Here is a 17,016-nt window from a genome sequence, read left to right on the forward strand (position 1 = left end):
TCTCATTAGTCCATATTTCTTTTCAACTTTTGGTTGAGACCCCATACTTCTTGATTAAGGAATTATATAGAATGACCGATAGTTTAGATTTTGCTCATCTGAAATTGCTTTTAAAATGTTTAAAAACTTTTTTGAAGAAAATATTTTTGAAACCAATCTTTAATAAAAATCTAAGTGGCTCTTGAAAAAAATTTAAAGTGCTTTCCAACTATAATTTTTTTTCTCTTCTTTTCTCAATAGTCCATATTTCTTTTTAACTTTTGGTTGAGACCTCATACTTCTTGATTCATGAATTATATAGCATGACCAATAGTTTAGATTTTGCTTGTCTAAAATTGCTTTTAAAATGTTTAAAAACGCTTTTGAACAAAATGTTTTTTAAACCAATTTTAAGTAAAAATCTAAATGGCTCTTGAAAAAAAAAAAAATTTAAGTGCTTTCCAACTGTAATTTTTTCTCTTCTTTTCTCATTAGTCCAGATTTCTTTTCAACTTTTGGTTGAGACCCCATACTTCTTGACTAAGGAATTATATAGTATGACCAATAGTTTAAATTTTGCTCATCTAAAATTGCTTTTAAAATGTTTAAAAATGCTTTTGAAGAATGTTTTTGAAACCAATATTTGGTAAAAATCTAAGTGGCTCTTGAAAAAAAAATTATGTGCTTTCCAAATGTATCTTTTTCTCTTCTTTTCTTATTAGTCCATATTTCTTTTCAACTTTTGGTTGAGACCCCATACTTCTTGACTAAGGAATTATATAGTATGACCAATAGTTTAGATTTTGCTCATATGAAATTGCTTTTAAAATGTTCAAAAACGTTTTTGAAGAAAATGTTTTTTAACCCAATCTTCAGTAAAAATCTAAGTGGCTCTTGAAAAAAAATTAAAGTGCTTTCCAATTGTATTTTTTTTTCTCTTCCTTTCTTATTAGTCCATATTTCTTTTCAACTTTTGGTTGAGACCCCATACTTCTTGATTAAGGAATTATATAGTATGACCAATAGTTTAGATTTTGCTCGTCTGAAATTGCTTTCGAAATGTTTAAAAACACTTTTGAAGAAAATGTTTTTGAAGCCAATCTTTAGTAAAAATCTAAGTGACTCTTGAAAAAAATTTAGAGAGATTATATTCACATACCCTAAATTACTTCTCCCACACCCTTTTAATTTTTTAATATTTTTTACACACCACTAACACTTGATAGAAAAATATTAAAAAATTAAAAGGATGTGGGAGAAGTAATTTGGGGTGTATGAATATAATCTCTGTAAATTTAAAGTGTTTTCCAACTGTATTTTTTTCTCTTCTTTTCTCATTAGTCCATTTTTCTTTTCAACTTTTGGTTGAGACCACATACTTCTTGATTAAGGAATTATATAGTTTGACCAATAGTTTAGATTTTGCTCGTCTGAAATTGCTTTTAAATGTTTAAAAATGCTTTTGAAGAATGTTTTTGAAACCAATCTTTAGTAAAAATCTAAGTGGCTCTTGAAAAAATTTAAAGTGTTCTCCAACTATATATTTTTTTTCTCTTATTTTCTTATTAGTCCATATTTCTTTTCAACTTTTGGTTAAGATCCCATACTTCTTGACTAAGAAATTATATAGTATGACCAATAGTTTAGATTTTGCTCATCTGAAATTGCTTTTAATATGTTTAAAAACGTTTTTGAAGAAAATATTTTTGAAACCAATCTTCTAGTAAAAATCTAAGTGGCTCTTGAAAAAAAATTAAAGTGTTTTCCAACTGTATTTTTTTTCTCTTCCTTTCATATTAGTCCATATTTCTTTTCAACTTTTGATTGAGACCCTATACTTCTTGATTAAGGAATTATAGTTTAGATTTTGCTCGTCTGAAATTGTTTTTGAAATGTTTAAAAACGCTTTTGAAGAAAATGTTTTTGAAGCCAATCTTTAGTAAAAATCTAAGTGGCTCTTGAAAAAATTTTTAAGGTGCTTTCCAATTGTATTTTTTTATCTTCTTTTCTCATTAGTCCATATTTCTTTTCAACTTTTGGTAGAGGCCCCATACTTCTTGATTAAGGAATTATATAGTATGGACAAGAGTTTAGATTTTGTTCGTCTGAAATTGCCTTTAAAATGTTTAAAAACGATTTTGAATCAAATATTTTTGAAACCAATCTTTAGTACAAATCTAAGTGGCTCTTGAAATAAAATTAATGCGCTTTCCAACTGTATTTTTTTCTCTTCTTTTCTCATTAGTCCATATTTCTTTTCAACTTTTGGTTGAGACCCCATACTTATTGATTAAGGAATTATATAGTATGAACAATAGTTAAATTTTGCTCGTCTAAAAATTGCTTTTAAAATGTTTAAAAATGCTTTTGAAGAAAATGTTTTTGAAACCAATCTTTAGTAAAAATCTAAGTGGCTCTTGAAAAAAATTTAAAGTATTTTCCAACTGTATTTTTTTCTCTTCTTTTCTTATTAGTCCATATTTCCTTTCAACTTTTGGTTGAGACCCCATACTTCTTGATTATGGAATTATATAGTATAACCAATAGTTTAGATTTTGCTCGTCTGAAATTGTTTTTAAAATGTTTAAAAACGCTTTTGTGGAAAATATTTTTAAAACCAATCTTTAGTAAAAATCTACGTGGCTGTTGAAAAAAATTTAAAGTGTTTTTGAACCTTTTTTTTTTCTCTTCTGTTCTCATTAGTACATATTTGTTTTCAACTTTTGGTTGAGACCTCACACTTCTTGATTAAGGATATATATAGTTTGACCAATAGTTTAGATTTTGCTTGTCTGAAATTGCTTTTAAAATGTTTAAAAAGGTTTTTGAAGAAAATGTTTTTGAAACCAATATTTAGTTAAAGTCTAAGTGGTTCTTGAAAGAAATTTAAAGTGTTTTCCAACCGTATTTTTTTTCTCAACCCCATAATTCTTGATTAAGGAATTATATATAGAATGACCAATAGTTTAGATTTTGCTCATCTGAAATTGCTTTTAAAATGTTTAAAAACGTTTTTGAAGAAAATATTTTTAAAACCAATCTTTAGTAAAATCTAAGTGGCTCTTGAAAAAAATTTAAAGTGCATTTGGAATCCAAAATTAATTTTGCTAAAATCGTTTTTAATCATTTTAAAAGCACTTGCAAATGAGAGCTATTGAATTCTTGGATTTTAATAAAAAAAAAAACTTAAAGTGCTTCTAAAAAACATTTTTCAAGTTCTATTTTGAACTCATAATTACTTTTAACTTTTTTTTTTTTTTTTTTTTTTTGTCAAATATGATCAAAAGCGCTTGTGATAATTTGAAAGTACTCTAAAACTCACATCTCAACAACATGATCAATTAACGCTAATAACATGAAATAATATAATAGAGGCATATAAGTAAAACAACATCTAGGCATGTAAGTAAAACAAAATCTAGGCTAATAACACGATCAATTTCCGGGACGGAAGGATTCGAACGATCTATTTCTGCTTTAAAATCCTGCTCCTGCTGCCATTCACAGACTGATGCCTGTGCCGAGCTAACCACTTCTTCCACCTGTTGAAAGACAGTTTCTACTGTGCCCTTCAGGCTATCGAACGATCTATCAACATCAACCCATCTGTCAGATACATTATCATGCAGTATGTCACCCAAGCCCAACAACTGAGAACCAGAACCAGTCCTCTTGATTGAACTACACCCTCTAATTCCATCAATTTCAGTCTTGAGCTTGTTGAACTGCTCTTTAGTTGTTCCTCGTAAGATGCCCGAAGATTTTTCTATGCCTCCATGCTCTACGACAGCTTCAAGAAAGTTAGGACACACGCCACCTCTGGCACCTTTTTTAATAAATCTGTCTTCGGTACCTTTTGACTCTCGCTTCATGGGTAAGAATTCGTTTTCATCACCACCCACGTGGTAAACATGTAACATTTCCTTCAGCATAGTCACCTCTAGTTCTTTCTGAGCAATTTTCTCTGCTGCTTCTTGTGTTACAGCATCAACGATCCCCTTGATGACCGAGTCACTAACCACCCTCGATATGGTCAACCGGTCATTGATTTCTTCATTGCATGATTCAACACCGTTACTCATGACTTATAAAATCTCCCTAACTTCTTAGGTTCTTCGCAAGTATAAAACGAACTTCACCACCAATATGCAGACCCGTTGAACTGCAAAAGTTGAAAAAGAAAAAAATTAGGAAAAATCACAATTAAAAAAGTCCCAGTAACTTTAATCTTGTCGACTCAACTAAATTTCATGAAAACGCGAATCAAATTACAAAGGAACCTGCTCAAGTGCTAATAAAAATGGAAGAAAACAAAAGATGTAGCAGTATCAAGTCATTTAAAAAGAATGCAGAAAACAAATATACACATACATACATATAATATATATATATATATATATATATAAGTATATAGTCTGAAATTTTTTTCATGTCTACTAGTACATAAGTTAAGCAACCAAAAAATGCAATGCCAAATTCAAATTATTTTATTTCCACTTTCTTGCATTTTCTCGCCAACCAAACAGAGCTTCCACGAAACCAGCTCCAGAACACCAAAAAAATAATTAAAAATTAAAAATCCAAAATTCCTAAAAATGGAACCACAAGAAAAAGCTACTTACCAGTGAAGAAGCTGAATCCAATATTTTGCTCATCTGAATTATATAGTATGACCAATAGTTTAGATTTTGCTCATCTGAATTTGCTTTTAAAATGTTTGAAAATACTTTTGAAGAATGTTTTTGAAACCAATATTTAGTAAAAATCTAAGTGGCTCTAGAAAAAAAAAATTAAGTGCTTTCCAAATGTATCTTTTTCTCTTCTTTTCTTATTAGTCCATATTTCTTGTCAACTTTTGGTTGAGACCCCATGATTCTTGATTAAGGAATTATATAGTATGACCAATAGTATAGATTTTGCTCATATGAAATTGCTTTTAAAATGTTTAAAAATGTTTTTGAAACCAATCTTTAGTAAAAATCTAAGTGGCTCTTGAAAAAAATTTAAAGTGTTTTCCAACTGTATTTTTTTCTCTTCTTTTCTCATTAGTCCATATTTCTTTTCAACTTTTGGTTGAGACCCCATACTTCTTGATTAAGGAATTGTATAGTATAACCAAGAGTTTAGATTTTGCTCGTTTGAAATTGCTTTTAAAATGTTTAGTATAGATATGCATATTATTGCATGATGCTGCGGACACCTAGGTAAGCTTCAGGTGAGTGCATATTGATGTTAATGGTTGCATTGGTTATAGTTATGCGTAGAGACATGTAAAGCTCATTATCCTGCACCCTGGTGTTAGTGCTCCCACCCATGGCCAGGGCACAGTCCTTCACGTGATATTCAACTCTCACACCGCACGCTCACCTTGGATCTAAGTTTGGTGCACAGCCATATCGTATATACCACATTAGGTGGCTCCGACTCCTAGGTGACTCGCGATTATTCGCACAACCTTCACGTGATCGTAGCACTTGAGCGTACTTATTTACACAGTTCTGTCGTACATACCACATTAGGTGGTTCCGACTCGTGTGCAAGAATTGGTTAATGAGCTATAGGTTCAGCTATACAAGTCACGTTAGGTGACTCCGCCTGACATATCATTTTACATTGATTTATTTCACCTGACTTACTTATTTCATTGATGAGATACTTGACATGGCATATACTCGGTTTTCACTATTCCCGAGCATGATTTCTATATACGTATGTATTATTATTTTCTAAAAAATTATACGGGTTTTACGGCGAGGGATTATAACATTTTCAAAAGGTTTTTATTAAAACTTTATCTTCAGGTCCATTCACCCTTATTTTTTGCCCCTTCAGGTTTTAGCTATTGAAAGTTCGTATCGACGAAGATTCTTGGCAAATCTCAGTATAGGTGGCTACCTCTGAGGGTATGATCCTTACCCACACTACTGTACTTTACCTATGCTCTGACGTCGCGTGTAAAATGGGTTTATCCCCGCTCATAGCGTACTCTTGTCTTTAGTTACTTTTAGGTTTAAATTTTTTATTCACATTTTCCACATCACTATACTTTATGGCTTCGTCACCCTCTAGGTGTCAGCCGGTACAGCTTGATTCGGAGTCCTAGTGGACATTTCGGGTTGGGATGTCATTTTGAAGAAAATATTTTTGAAATCAATTTTTAGTAAAAATATAAGTGGCTCTTAAAAAAAAATTTAAATCATTTCCAACTGTAATTTTTTTCTCTTCCTTTCTCATTAGTCCATATTTCTTTTCAACTTTTGGTTGAGACCTTATACTTCTTGACTAAGGAATTATATAGTATAACCAAATTTGCTCATCTGAAATTGCTTTTAAAATGTTTAAAAACGCTTTTGACGAAAATATTTTTGAAATCAATTTTTAGTAAAAATCTAAGTGGCTCTTGAAAAACATTTAAAATGCTTTCCAATTGTATTTTTTTTTCTTCTTCTTTTCTCATTAGTCCATATTTCTTTTCAACTTTTGGTTGAGACCCCATACTTCTTGATTAAGCAATTATATAGTATGGCCAAGAGTTTAGATTTTGCTCGTCTAAAATTGCTTTCAAAATGTTTATAAATGTTTTTTAAGAAAATATTTTTGAAATCAATCTTTAGTAAAAATATATGTGGCTCTTAAAAAAAATTTAAAGTCATTTCCAATTGTAAGCTTTTCTCTTCTTTTCTCGTTAGTCCATATTTCTTTTCAACTTTTGGTTGAGACCCCAAACTTCTTGACTAAGGAATTATATAGTATGACTAATAGTTTAGATTTTGCTCATCTGAAATTCCTTTTAAAATGTTTAAAAACGCTTTTGAAGAAAATATTTTTGAAACCAATCTTTAGTAAAAATCTATGTGGCTCTTGAAAAAAATTTAATGTGTTTTCCAACTGTATTTTTTTTCTCTTCTTTTCTCATTAGTCCATATTTCTTTTCAACTTTTGGTTGAGACCCCATACTTCTTGATTAAGGAATTATATAGTATGACCAATAGTTTAGATTTTGCTCGTCTAAAATTACTTTTAAAATGTTTAAAAACGCTTTTGAATAAAATGTTTTTGAAACCAATTTTTAGTAAAAATCTAAGTGGCTCTTGAAAAAAAATTTAAAGTGCTTTCCAACTGTAATTTTTTCCCTACTTTTCTCATTAGTCCATATTTCTTTTCAACTTTTGGATGAGACCCTATACTTCTTGATTAAGGAATTATATAGTATGACCAATAGTTTGATTTTGCTCGTCTGAAATTGCTTTTAAAATGTTTAAAAACGCTTTTGAACAAAATGTTTTTGAAGCAAATCTTTAGTACAAATCTATGTGGCTCTTGAAAGAAATTTAAAGTCTTTCCAACTGTATTTTTTTTCTCTTCTTTTCTCATTAGTCCATATTTCTTTTCAAGTTTTGGTTGAGACCTCATACTTCTTGATTAAGGAACTATATAGTATTACCAATAATTTAGATTTTGCTCGTTTGGAATTGCTTTTAAAATGTTTTTGAAACAAATCTTTAGTAAAAATCTAAGTGGCTCTTAAAAAAAAATTAAAGTGTTTTCCAACTATATTTTTTTCTCTTCTTTTCGTATTAGTCCATATTTCATTTCAACTTTTGGTTGGGACTCCATACTTCTTGATTAAGGAATTATATAGTATGACCAATAATTTAGATTTTGCTAGTCTGAAAATTGCTTTTAAAATGTTTAAAAACGCTTTTGATGATAATGTTTTTGAAATCAATATTCAGTAAAAATCTAAATGGCTTTTGAAAGAAATTTAAAGTGCTTTCCAATTGTATTTTTTTCTCTTCTTTTCTTATTAGTCCATATTTCTTTTCAACTTTTGGTTGAGACCCCATACTTCTTGATTAAGGAATTATATAGTATGACCAATAATTTAGATTTTGCTTGTCTGAAATTGCTTTAAAAATGTTTAAAAACGTTTTTGAAGAAAATGTTTTTAAAATCAATCTTTAGTAAAAATCTAAGTGGCTCTTGAAGAAAAATTTAAAGTGCTTTTAGAATCCAAAATTAATTTTGCTAAAAGCGTTTTTAATCATTTTTAAAGTACGTGCAAACGAGCCATAGATGTTGGAACCTTGGATTTTAATAAAAATGCGGGTAAACTTTGAAAAAACATCAAAGTGCTTCTAAAAAGCATTTTTCAAGTTCTATTTTGAACCCATAATCGCTTTTAACCTTTTTTTTTTTTTTTTTGCTCAAATATGATCAAAAGCACTTGTGATAATTTGTAAGCACTTTAAAACTCACATCTCAACAACATGATCAATTAACGCTAATAACATGAAATAATAGAATAGAGGCATATAAGTAAAACAACATCTAGGCTTAAATCCGGTACAAAATCTAGCACACCAGACCGATAAAGTATCATTGGTCTTATAAAAAATTTTCTAATTGATTGGTTTACATTTTCAGATGAACTTCATCTAATTTTCTGCACTTAATATGTTGGCGTTCTAGTTCAAATTGTCTTTGAAATTGGCATAACTTCTCATTTTTATCTTTGATATTGAAAATCAATAGAAGTGATCTCTAGTTTATCCACCGTCAATCATTTTCTTCATTCCGTAAAAAATCCCTGTTAAATGGGAAAATAAGTTGAGGGGTTGATTGGACAAAAATACACTCAATTTAACTAAGACTTTTTCACATAATCATTATAATGATTCATGGTAAACAAACTCGATGATCATTTGTATCGATTTTCAATCTCAATGAATAAAATGAGAACTTATACTAATTTCGAAAACCATTTTAACTAAAAGGCGTAATATGTTTGGACAGAGGACTGCTTGTTAGTTGTATTCAACAAATTTAAAAGTAATTGGGTCCTATTACTTTTGTACCTCTCCAACTGTACTTTTCTCTCTTATTTTCTCATTAGTCCATATTTCTTTTCGACTTTTGGATGAGACCCCATACTTCTTGATTAAGAAATTATATAGTATGACCAATGGTTTAGATTTTGCTCGTCTGAAATTGCTTTTAAAATATTTAAAAACATTTTTGAAGAAAATATTTTTTAAACCAATATTTAGTAAAAATCTAAGTGGCTCTTGAAAAAAAAAATTTAAGTGCTTTTGAAATCCAAAATCAAATTTGCCAAAAGTGCTTTTAATCATTTTAAAAGCACTTGCAAATGAGCCCTAGCTGTTGGATCCTTGGATTTTAATAAAAATGCAGCTAAACTCTGAAAAAAAACACTTAAAATGCTTTTAAAAAGTATTTTTCGAGTTTTATTTTGAACCCATAATCACTTTTAACTTTTTTTTGTCAAATATGATCAAATGCGCTTGTGATAATTGGCTCTCAACTCACATCTCAACAACATGATCAATTAACGCCAATAACATGAAATAATATAATAAAGGCATGTAAGTAAAACAGCGTCTAGGCTTAAATCCGGTACAAAATCTAGCACACCAAACCGATAAAGTCTCATTGATCTTATAAGAACTTACATTAATTTCAAAAACCATTTTAACTAAAAAGCGTAATATCTTGTGTTACTCTACATTCAAATTCAGCAACCGCCTTCAATAGTTCACGAATATGCACAGCCATTGATTCCAGTTGTTGCTTGTGCTCCCCTTCTTTTGCTTCAAACAAAGAAAAAAACATTAAACTTCTCTTGGTTAGCATCGAGAAGCATTCTCCTCTCTTCGCACAACTCTTTCATTGCATATAAGTAAAACAGCATCTAGGCTTAAATCCGGTACAAAATCTAGCACACCAAACCGATAAAGTATCATTGATCTTATAAAAAATTGTCTAATTGATTGGTTTACGTATTCAGATGAACTTCATCTAATTTTCTGCATTTAATATGATGGTGTTCTAGTTCAAATTTTCTCTGAAATTGGCATAACTTTTCAGTTGTTTTCTTGATATTGAAAATCAATAGAAGTGGTATTTAGTTTGTCCACCGTCAGTCATTTTGGTCATTCCGTGAAAAATCTCCGTTAAATAGAAAAGTAAGTTGAGGGGTTGATTGGACAAAAATACGCTCAATTTAACTGAAATTTTTTCACGGAATCACCATAATGATTGATGGTAGACAAACTTAATGATCATTTTTATCGATTTTCAATCTCAATAACCAAAATGAGAACTTATACTAATTTCAAAAATCATTTTAACTAAAAAGCGTAATATGTTTGGTCAGAGGACGGCTTGGTAGTTGTATGCAGCAAATTCAAAAGTAATCGGGGCTTATTACTTTTGAACCTCTTCAACTTTACTTTTCTCTCTTCTTTTCTCATTAGTCAATATTTATTTTCTGACTTTTGGATGAGACCTCATACTTATTGATTGAGGAATTATATAGTATGACCAATAGTTTAGATTTTACTCGTCTGAAATTGCTTTTAAAATGTTTAAAAATGTTTTTGAAGAAAAAGTTTTTTAAACCAATCTTTAGTAAAAATCTAAGTGGCTCTTGAAAAAAAAAATTAAGTGCTTTTGGAATTCAAAATCAATTTTACCAAAAACGCTTTTAATCATTTTAAAATCTCTTGCAAATGAACCCTAGCTATTGGATCCTTGGATTTTAATAAAAATAAAAATGCAGGTAACTATGAAAAATCACTTAAAGTGCTTCTAAAAAGCATTTTTCAAGTTCTATTTTGAACCCATGATCACTTTTAGCTTTTTTTTGTCAAATATGATCAAAAGCACTTGTGATAATTTGAAAGCACTCTAAAACTCACATCTCAACAACATGATCAATTAACGCTAATAACATGAAATAATAGAATAGAGGCATATAAGTAAAACAACATCTAGGCTTAAATCCGGTACAAAATCTAGCACACCAGACCGATAAGGTATCATTGATTTTAACTAAAAAGCGTAATATCTTGTGTTACTCTACATTCAAATTCAGCAACCGCTTTCAATAGTTCACGAATATGCACAGCCATTGATTCCAATTGTTGCTTGTGCTCCCTTTCTAAAACATTTTGCTTCAAACAAAGAAAAAAACATTTTGCTTCTCTTGGTTAGCATCAAGAAGCATTCTCCCCTCTTGGCACAACTCTTTCATTGGTAGTTCAAGCTTCTGATCTACCTTGCACACGTCAGCCTTGTATCTTTCATTTTGATCCCATGCATCAATTAAGTGCTGCTTGGTTGCATTTGACTCTTCAATGCTGTCAGAAATCAATTTCTGTTGCCGACATGTCTCGTCCTTTAAATTATGTAGCTTCTGAGCAGCAGTGACGAAACTAGAAATTTTCAGGAGAAGGGACGAGATTTCAAAGGGTAAAAGGTTCTTAAAAAATAAAAAATTAAACAACCAAATAGTGGACAATATGAATGTCTATTATAATCCGTACCTATCAAATGATCAAAATGCCCCTGGTGACGGTGTCTTGAATAAATATAGGTTGAGTTGTGACTTTTGGGAAGAGCAAAATGATAAAATGTTGTCATATTTGATAATAATTGACTCTCTACTACACATTTCAAGAATGATCAAGAGAAAGCTGCTACGCATTTTGTTTTTTAGTTCTAGTTTATAGAGAGAATCACTTGTTATACTTGCTCATTCACTTATTTGAATTCCTTGTACAGTTTGTTGTACAAACCAAATTTTATATGTATTAGTCCTATATATAGTTCTTTTAAATACTAGAGTGCTCCCAAATCTTATATGGCTTAAGATCATAAATTCATGAATTTCATGATAAGAACTGATTAACAAAAAAGTCCAGATTAAAAGAAACAAAAAAGAGAGGAATAAAATGAAAAATTTAGCACAATAATGCCTAAATAATAATAAATTGTTTATTTTTGCTGCTTTTTTTTTTTTTTTTTTTTACTGTTTTACTTAGGGATGCGTTGCACCTTTGCTCTGATTGAAGGTTGAAAAATAAAAGGTCACAGAGAGGGCTATGGATCTGCTGTCCCTAAGTACATGTCTCATCTCTAATTTTTTTTTTTTTTTTATGGGAAACATGCCTTATCTCTAATTACGTCCATCCACTTAACCAGAATTTAACACTGTTAAATTTAATATATTAAAAAAAAAAAAAAAAAAAAAACCATCAACAATAAAATAAAAACCCACCACCGGGAGTCATGACCTTCTTCCTCCCCTCCAATACCACGACCTCCTTAGCCCCAATCCAACACATCAACGGCAACCACCCCACATCGCCATGACCTAGCCTCCTCAGATCAGGTCTCATGGTCGTCGGCGGGTGCCTTGGTGGCGTCAATCTCGTCGGTTTCAGTCAGTCAGAAGATTGTGGAAGAGAGAAAGCAGCAGCAGCAGAACCAGAACCGGACAGCAGCAGCAGCATAACCAGTCGGGTTTTCCGGCGAGGGGAGGGGCTGAACCGCGCTCTAGGCGTGTTATTTCCAGGGAGGGGACATGAAGGGGCTTCGCAACTGCTCTCTTTCAAGTTCTGCCTTTAATCTCTCTGTGTTCGCAACCTCAACTTCCCTATCCTTATTTGCAAGCAAATCTCTGTGGTGGTGGTTTTCTGAAATGAGTAAATTCCAGTCTCTCTTTCAAACCGCTAAGACTTTCTTCCTTATTACCACATGTAGCAACTTCCTCCTTTTCAACAAGAACTTCATCTAATTTGGTAATAACCTCGGAGATTCTCCCACGCAACATGTCAAACTCCTTGCTTTTCTTTGACGGCAAAGAGGATCCCCCTTCTCTAAAAAATTCTCTCCTCAGGCTGAAAATTTGCTCAGTCAAACCTAGCACTTCAGACTCATGACTTCTCTCCAATTTAGTCATATAGCTTTTCAATTCATCTGTTGACATATGCGTAAGCCGGTTGACATCCACTTCCCAAAGAGATGATGATGTAGATGTTGAGGTTGATGAGGACATCAATGACAATGACGGCGATGATTTAAGATTGTTCAAAACCTTGTGGTGTGAACTGTCGCCCTTCTTATGATTATTACTCTCTTCGTCTACTTCCTCACGTAATAGTGATTTAGAAATGATATCTAATTCCTCACGTAAACTTGATATCTCTTCCATCCTTCCATGCCAGTTCAAATTCTTATTGCCATAAAACCGGTCCCGATTACTCCAAATACAATTCCTCATCACCGGTGCTTCTATATCTGCTTTAAAATCCTGCTCCTGCTGCCGTTCACAGACTGATGCATTTGCCGAGCTAACCATTTCTTCCACCTGTTGAAAGACAGTTTCAACTATGCAGTTAATTTGATCCATCATTCCTCTGAGAATGCAAGCATATGCATCTTCAACAAATAAAGCTTCAATGTCCGCATCTTCGACTGCTGATTTCAGATTTGCAGTTGTTTTTAACAACTTTGCCTCAGCCATGGAGTGTTCTGACATCTTCTCAGCAGCTTCAGAAACTTGAAGTGAAAGGCACTGAACTTCCCTTTCCTTATTTGCAAGCAAATCTCTGAGGTGGCGGTTTTCTGAAATGAGTAATTCCAGTCTGTCTTTCAAACTGCCAAGACTTTCTGAAATGAGTAATTCCAGTCTTTCCATAACTTCTTAGGTTCTTCGCAAGTATAAAACGAACATCACCACCAATATGCAGACCCGTTGAACTGCAAAAGTTAAAAAAGAAAAAAATTAGGAAAAATCACAATTAAATTTCACGAAAATGTGAATCAAATTACAAGGGAACCTGCTCAAGTGCTAATAAAAATGCAATACCCAATTCAAATTATTTTATATTTCCAGTTTCTTGCATTTTCTCGGCAACCAAACAGAGCTTCCACGAAACCAGCTCCAGAACACCAAAAAAATAATCACAAATTCAAAATCCAAAATTCCAAAAAATGGAACCACAAAAAAAGCTACTTGCCAGTGAAGAAGCTGAATCCACTGCTGATACTGTTTGAAAATCCCGCGACGTGTGTGAATTTTGGGAAAAGCTGCTTGCTTTCGTCTGAACGGAAACTTTTCCAATTTTGTGGTCTGGATTTTTAGGGTTTGTGGAGAAACAGAACTTCTGGGCTTTGGGGTGGATTCGGTGAGCGCGAGAGGCAGGGCTTTGAACTTGGTGCGAAAATTTGTGACGTGACGTAAGCGTACGGTCAATTTGTTCTCATTGGGCACCCTCTCCAACTTTATTTTTTTCCTTTTCTTTTTTTCCTTTTCATTTCTCATTAGTCCATATTTCTTTTTAACTTTTGGTTAGCACCCATACTTCTTGATTAAGGAATTCCATAGTATGATCAATAGTTTAGATTTTGCTCTTTTAAAATTGCTTTTAAAATGTTTAAAAACGCTTTTGAATAAAATAATTTCGAAACAAATCTTTAGTAAAAGTCTAAGTGACTCTAAAAAAAATATAAAGTGCTTTCCAACCGTATTTTTTTCTCTTCTTTTCTCATTAGTCCATATTTCTTTTCGACTTTTAGTTGAGACCCCATACGTCTTGATTAAGGAATTATATAGTATCATCGATAGTTTAGATTTTGCTCGTCTGAAATTATTTTTAAAATGTTTAAAAATGATTTTGAAGAAAATGTCTTTGAAACCAATTGTTAGTAAAAATCTAAGTGGCTCTTAAAAAAATTTAAAGTGCTTTCCAATTGTATTTTTTTCTCTTCTTTTCTCATTAGTCCATATTTCTTTTCAACTTTTAGTTGAGACCCCATACTTCTTGATTAAGGAATTATATAGTATGACCAACAATTTAGATTTTGTTTGTCTAAAATTGCTTTTAAAATGTTTAAAAAAGCTTTTGAATAAAATATTTTTGAAACTTGTGACATCCCACATCGCCCAGGGGAGTGATCCTTATATGTATATTCCAATCCCTACCTAGCACGAGGCCTTTTGGGAGCTCACTGGATTCGGGTTCCGTAGGAACTCCGAAGTTAAGCGAGAAGAGGGCTAGAGCAATCCCATGATGGGTGACCCAATGGGAAGTTGCTCGTGAGTTCCCAAAAACAAAACCGTGAGGGAATGGTAAGCCCAAAGCGGACAATATCGTGTTACGGTAGTGGAGTCGGGCCCGGGAAGTAGTCCCGCCCGGGTCGGGATGTGAAAATTGGTATCAGAGCCTATCCCTGGCCGTGATGTGCCGACGAGGACGTCGGGCCCCTAAGGGGGGTGGATTGTGACATCCCACATCGCCCAGGGGAGTGATCCTTATATGTATATTTCAATCCCTACCTAGCACGAGGCCTTTTGGGAGCTCACTGGATTCAGGTTCCGTAGGAACTCCGAAGTTAAGCGAGAAGAGGGCTAGAGCAATCCCATGATGGGTGACCCACTGGGAAGTTGCTCGTGAGTTCCCAAAAACAAAACCGTGAGGGAATGGTAAGCCCAAAGCGGACAATATCGTGCTACGGTAGTGGAGTCGGGCCCGGGAAGTAGTCCCGCCCGGGCCGGGATGTGAAAAAACTAATCTTTAGTAAAAATCTAAGTGGCTCTTGAAAAAAATTTAAAGTGTTTTCCAACTGCATTTTTTTTCTTTTCTTGTCTCATTAGTCCATATTTCTTTTCAACTTTTGGTTGAGACCACATACTTCTTGATTAAGGAATTATATAGTATGACTAATAGTTTAGAATTTGCTCGTCTGAAATTACTTTTAAAATGTTTTAAAAAGCTTTTGAAGAAAATGTTTTTTACCCAATCTTTAGTAAAAATCTAAGTGACTCTTGAAAAAAATTTAAAGTACTTTCCAATTGTATTTTTTTCTCTTCTTTTCTTATTAGTCCATATTTCTTTTCAACTTTTGGTTGAGACATCATACTTCTTGATTAAGGAATTATATAGTATAACTGATAGTTTAGATTTTGCTCGTCTGAAATTGCTTTTAAAATGTTTAAAAAGGCTTCTGAAGAAAACATTTTTGAAATCAATTTTTAGTAAAAATCTGAGTAGCTCTTGAAAAAAAATTAAAGTGCTTTGCAACCGTATTTTTTTCTCCTCTTTTCTCATTAGTCCATATTTATTTTCAACTTTTAATTTAGACCCCATACTTCTTGATTAAGGAATTATATAGCAAGACCAATAGTTTTGATTTTGCTCGTCTGAAATTGCTTTTAAAATGTTTAAAAATGCTTTTGAATAAAATATTTTTGAAGCTAATCTTTAGTAAAAATCTAAGTGGCGCTTGAAAAAAGATTTAAAGTGTTTTCCATCTGTATTTTTTTCTTTTCTTTTCTTATTAGTCCATATTTCTTTTCAACTTTTAGTTGAGACCCCATACTTCTTGATTAAGGAATTATATAATATGACCGATAGTTTAGAATTTGCTCATCTAAAATTGTTTAAAAATGTTTAAAAACGCTTATGAACAAAATGTTTTTGAAACTCATCTTTAGTAAAAATCTAAGTGGCTCTTGAAAAAAATTTAAAGTGCTTTCCAACTGTAAATTTTTCTCTTCTTTTCTCATTAGTCCCTATTTCTTTTAAACTTTTGGTTGAGACCTCATACTTCTTGATTAAAGAATTATATAGTATGACCAATAGTTTAGATTTTGCTTATTTGAAATTGCTTTTAAAATGTTTAAAAACGCTTTTGAATAAAATATTTTTGAAACCAATCTTTAGTAAAAGTCTAAGTGGCTCTTGAAAAAACTTTAAAATGCTTTCCAACTGTATTTTTTTCTCTTCTTTTCTCATTAGTCCATATTTCTTTTCAACTTTTGGTTGAGACCACATACTTCTTGATTAAGAAATTATATAGTATGACCGATAATTTAGATTTTGCTCGTCTGAAATTGCTTTTAAAATGTTTAAAAATGCTTTTGAAGAAAATGTTTTTGAAACCAATATTTAGTAAAAATCTAAGTGGCTCTTGAAAAAAATTTAAAGTGTTTTCCAACCATATTTTTTTCTCTTCTTTTCTCATTAGTCCATATTTCTTTTCAACTTTTGGTTAAGTCCCCGTACATTTTTATTAAGGAACTATATAGTATGACCAATAGTTTAATTTTTTCTCGTCTAAAATTGTTTTTAAAATATTTAAAAGTGTCACATCCCGGTCCAAGGTGGATCACTTCCCAGGCCCGCTCCACCACTATAGCACGATATTGTCCGCTTTGGACTTACCATT

At 31.9% G+C, this 17,016-nt stretch overlaps 1 protein-coding gene across 1 annotated transcript; it reads right to left on the reverse strand.

The window, feature by feature from the left end:
- Positions 1 to 12,445: 12,445 nt before the first annotated feature.
- LOC137724606 (WPP domain-associated protein-like) lies at positions 12,446 to 13,483 on the reverse strand. Its single transcript, XM_068463366.1, has one exon. It carries the CDS (start codon positions 13,481 to 13,483, stop codon positions 12,446 to 12,448), a length of 1,038 nt encoding a protein of 345 aa, XP_068319467.1.
- Positions 13,484 to 17,016: the final 3,533 nt, after the last annotated feature.

This window comes from Pyrus communis, chromosome 2, assembly GCF_963583255.1.
Source record: "Pyrus communis chromosome 2, drPyrComm1.1, whole genome shotgun sequence".
Classification (NCBI taxonomy): domain Eukaryota; kingdom Viridiplantae; phylum Streptophyta; class Magnoliopsida; order Rosales; family Rosaceae; genus Pyrus; species Pyrus communis.

Excerpts from the sequence above, each read along its gene's own strand:
- LOC137724606 (XM_068463366.1), bottom strand. The coding sequence starts at position 13,483 with ATGGAAAGACTGGAATTACTCATTTCAGAAAGTCTTGGCAGTTTGAAA.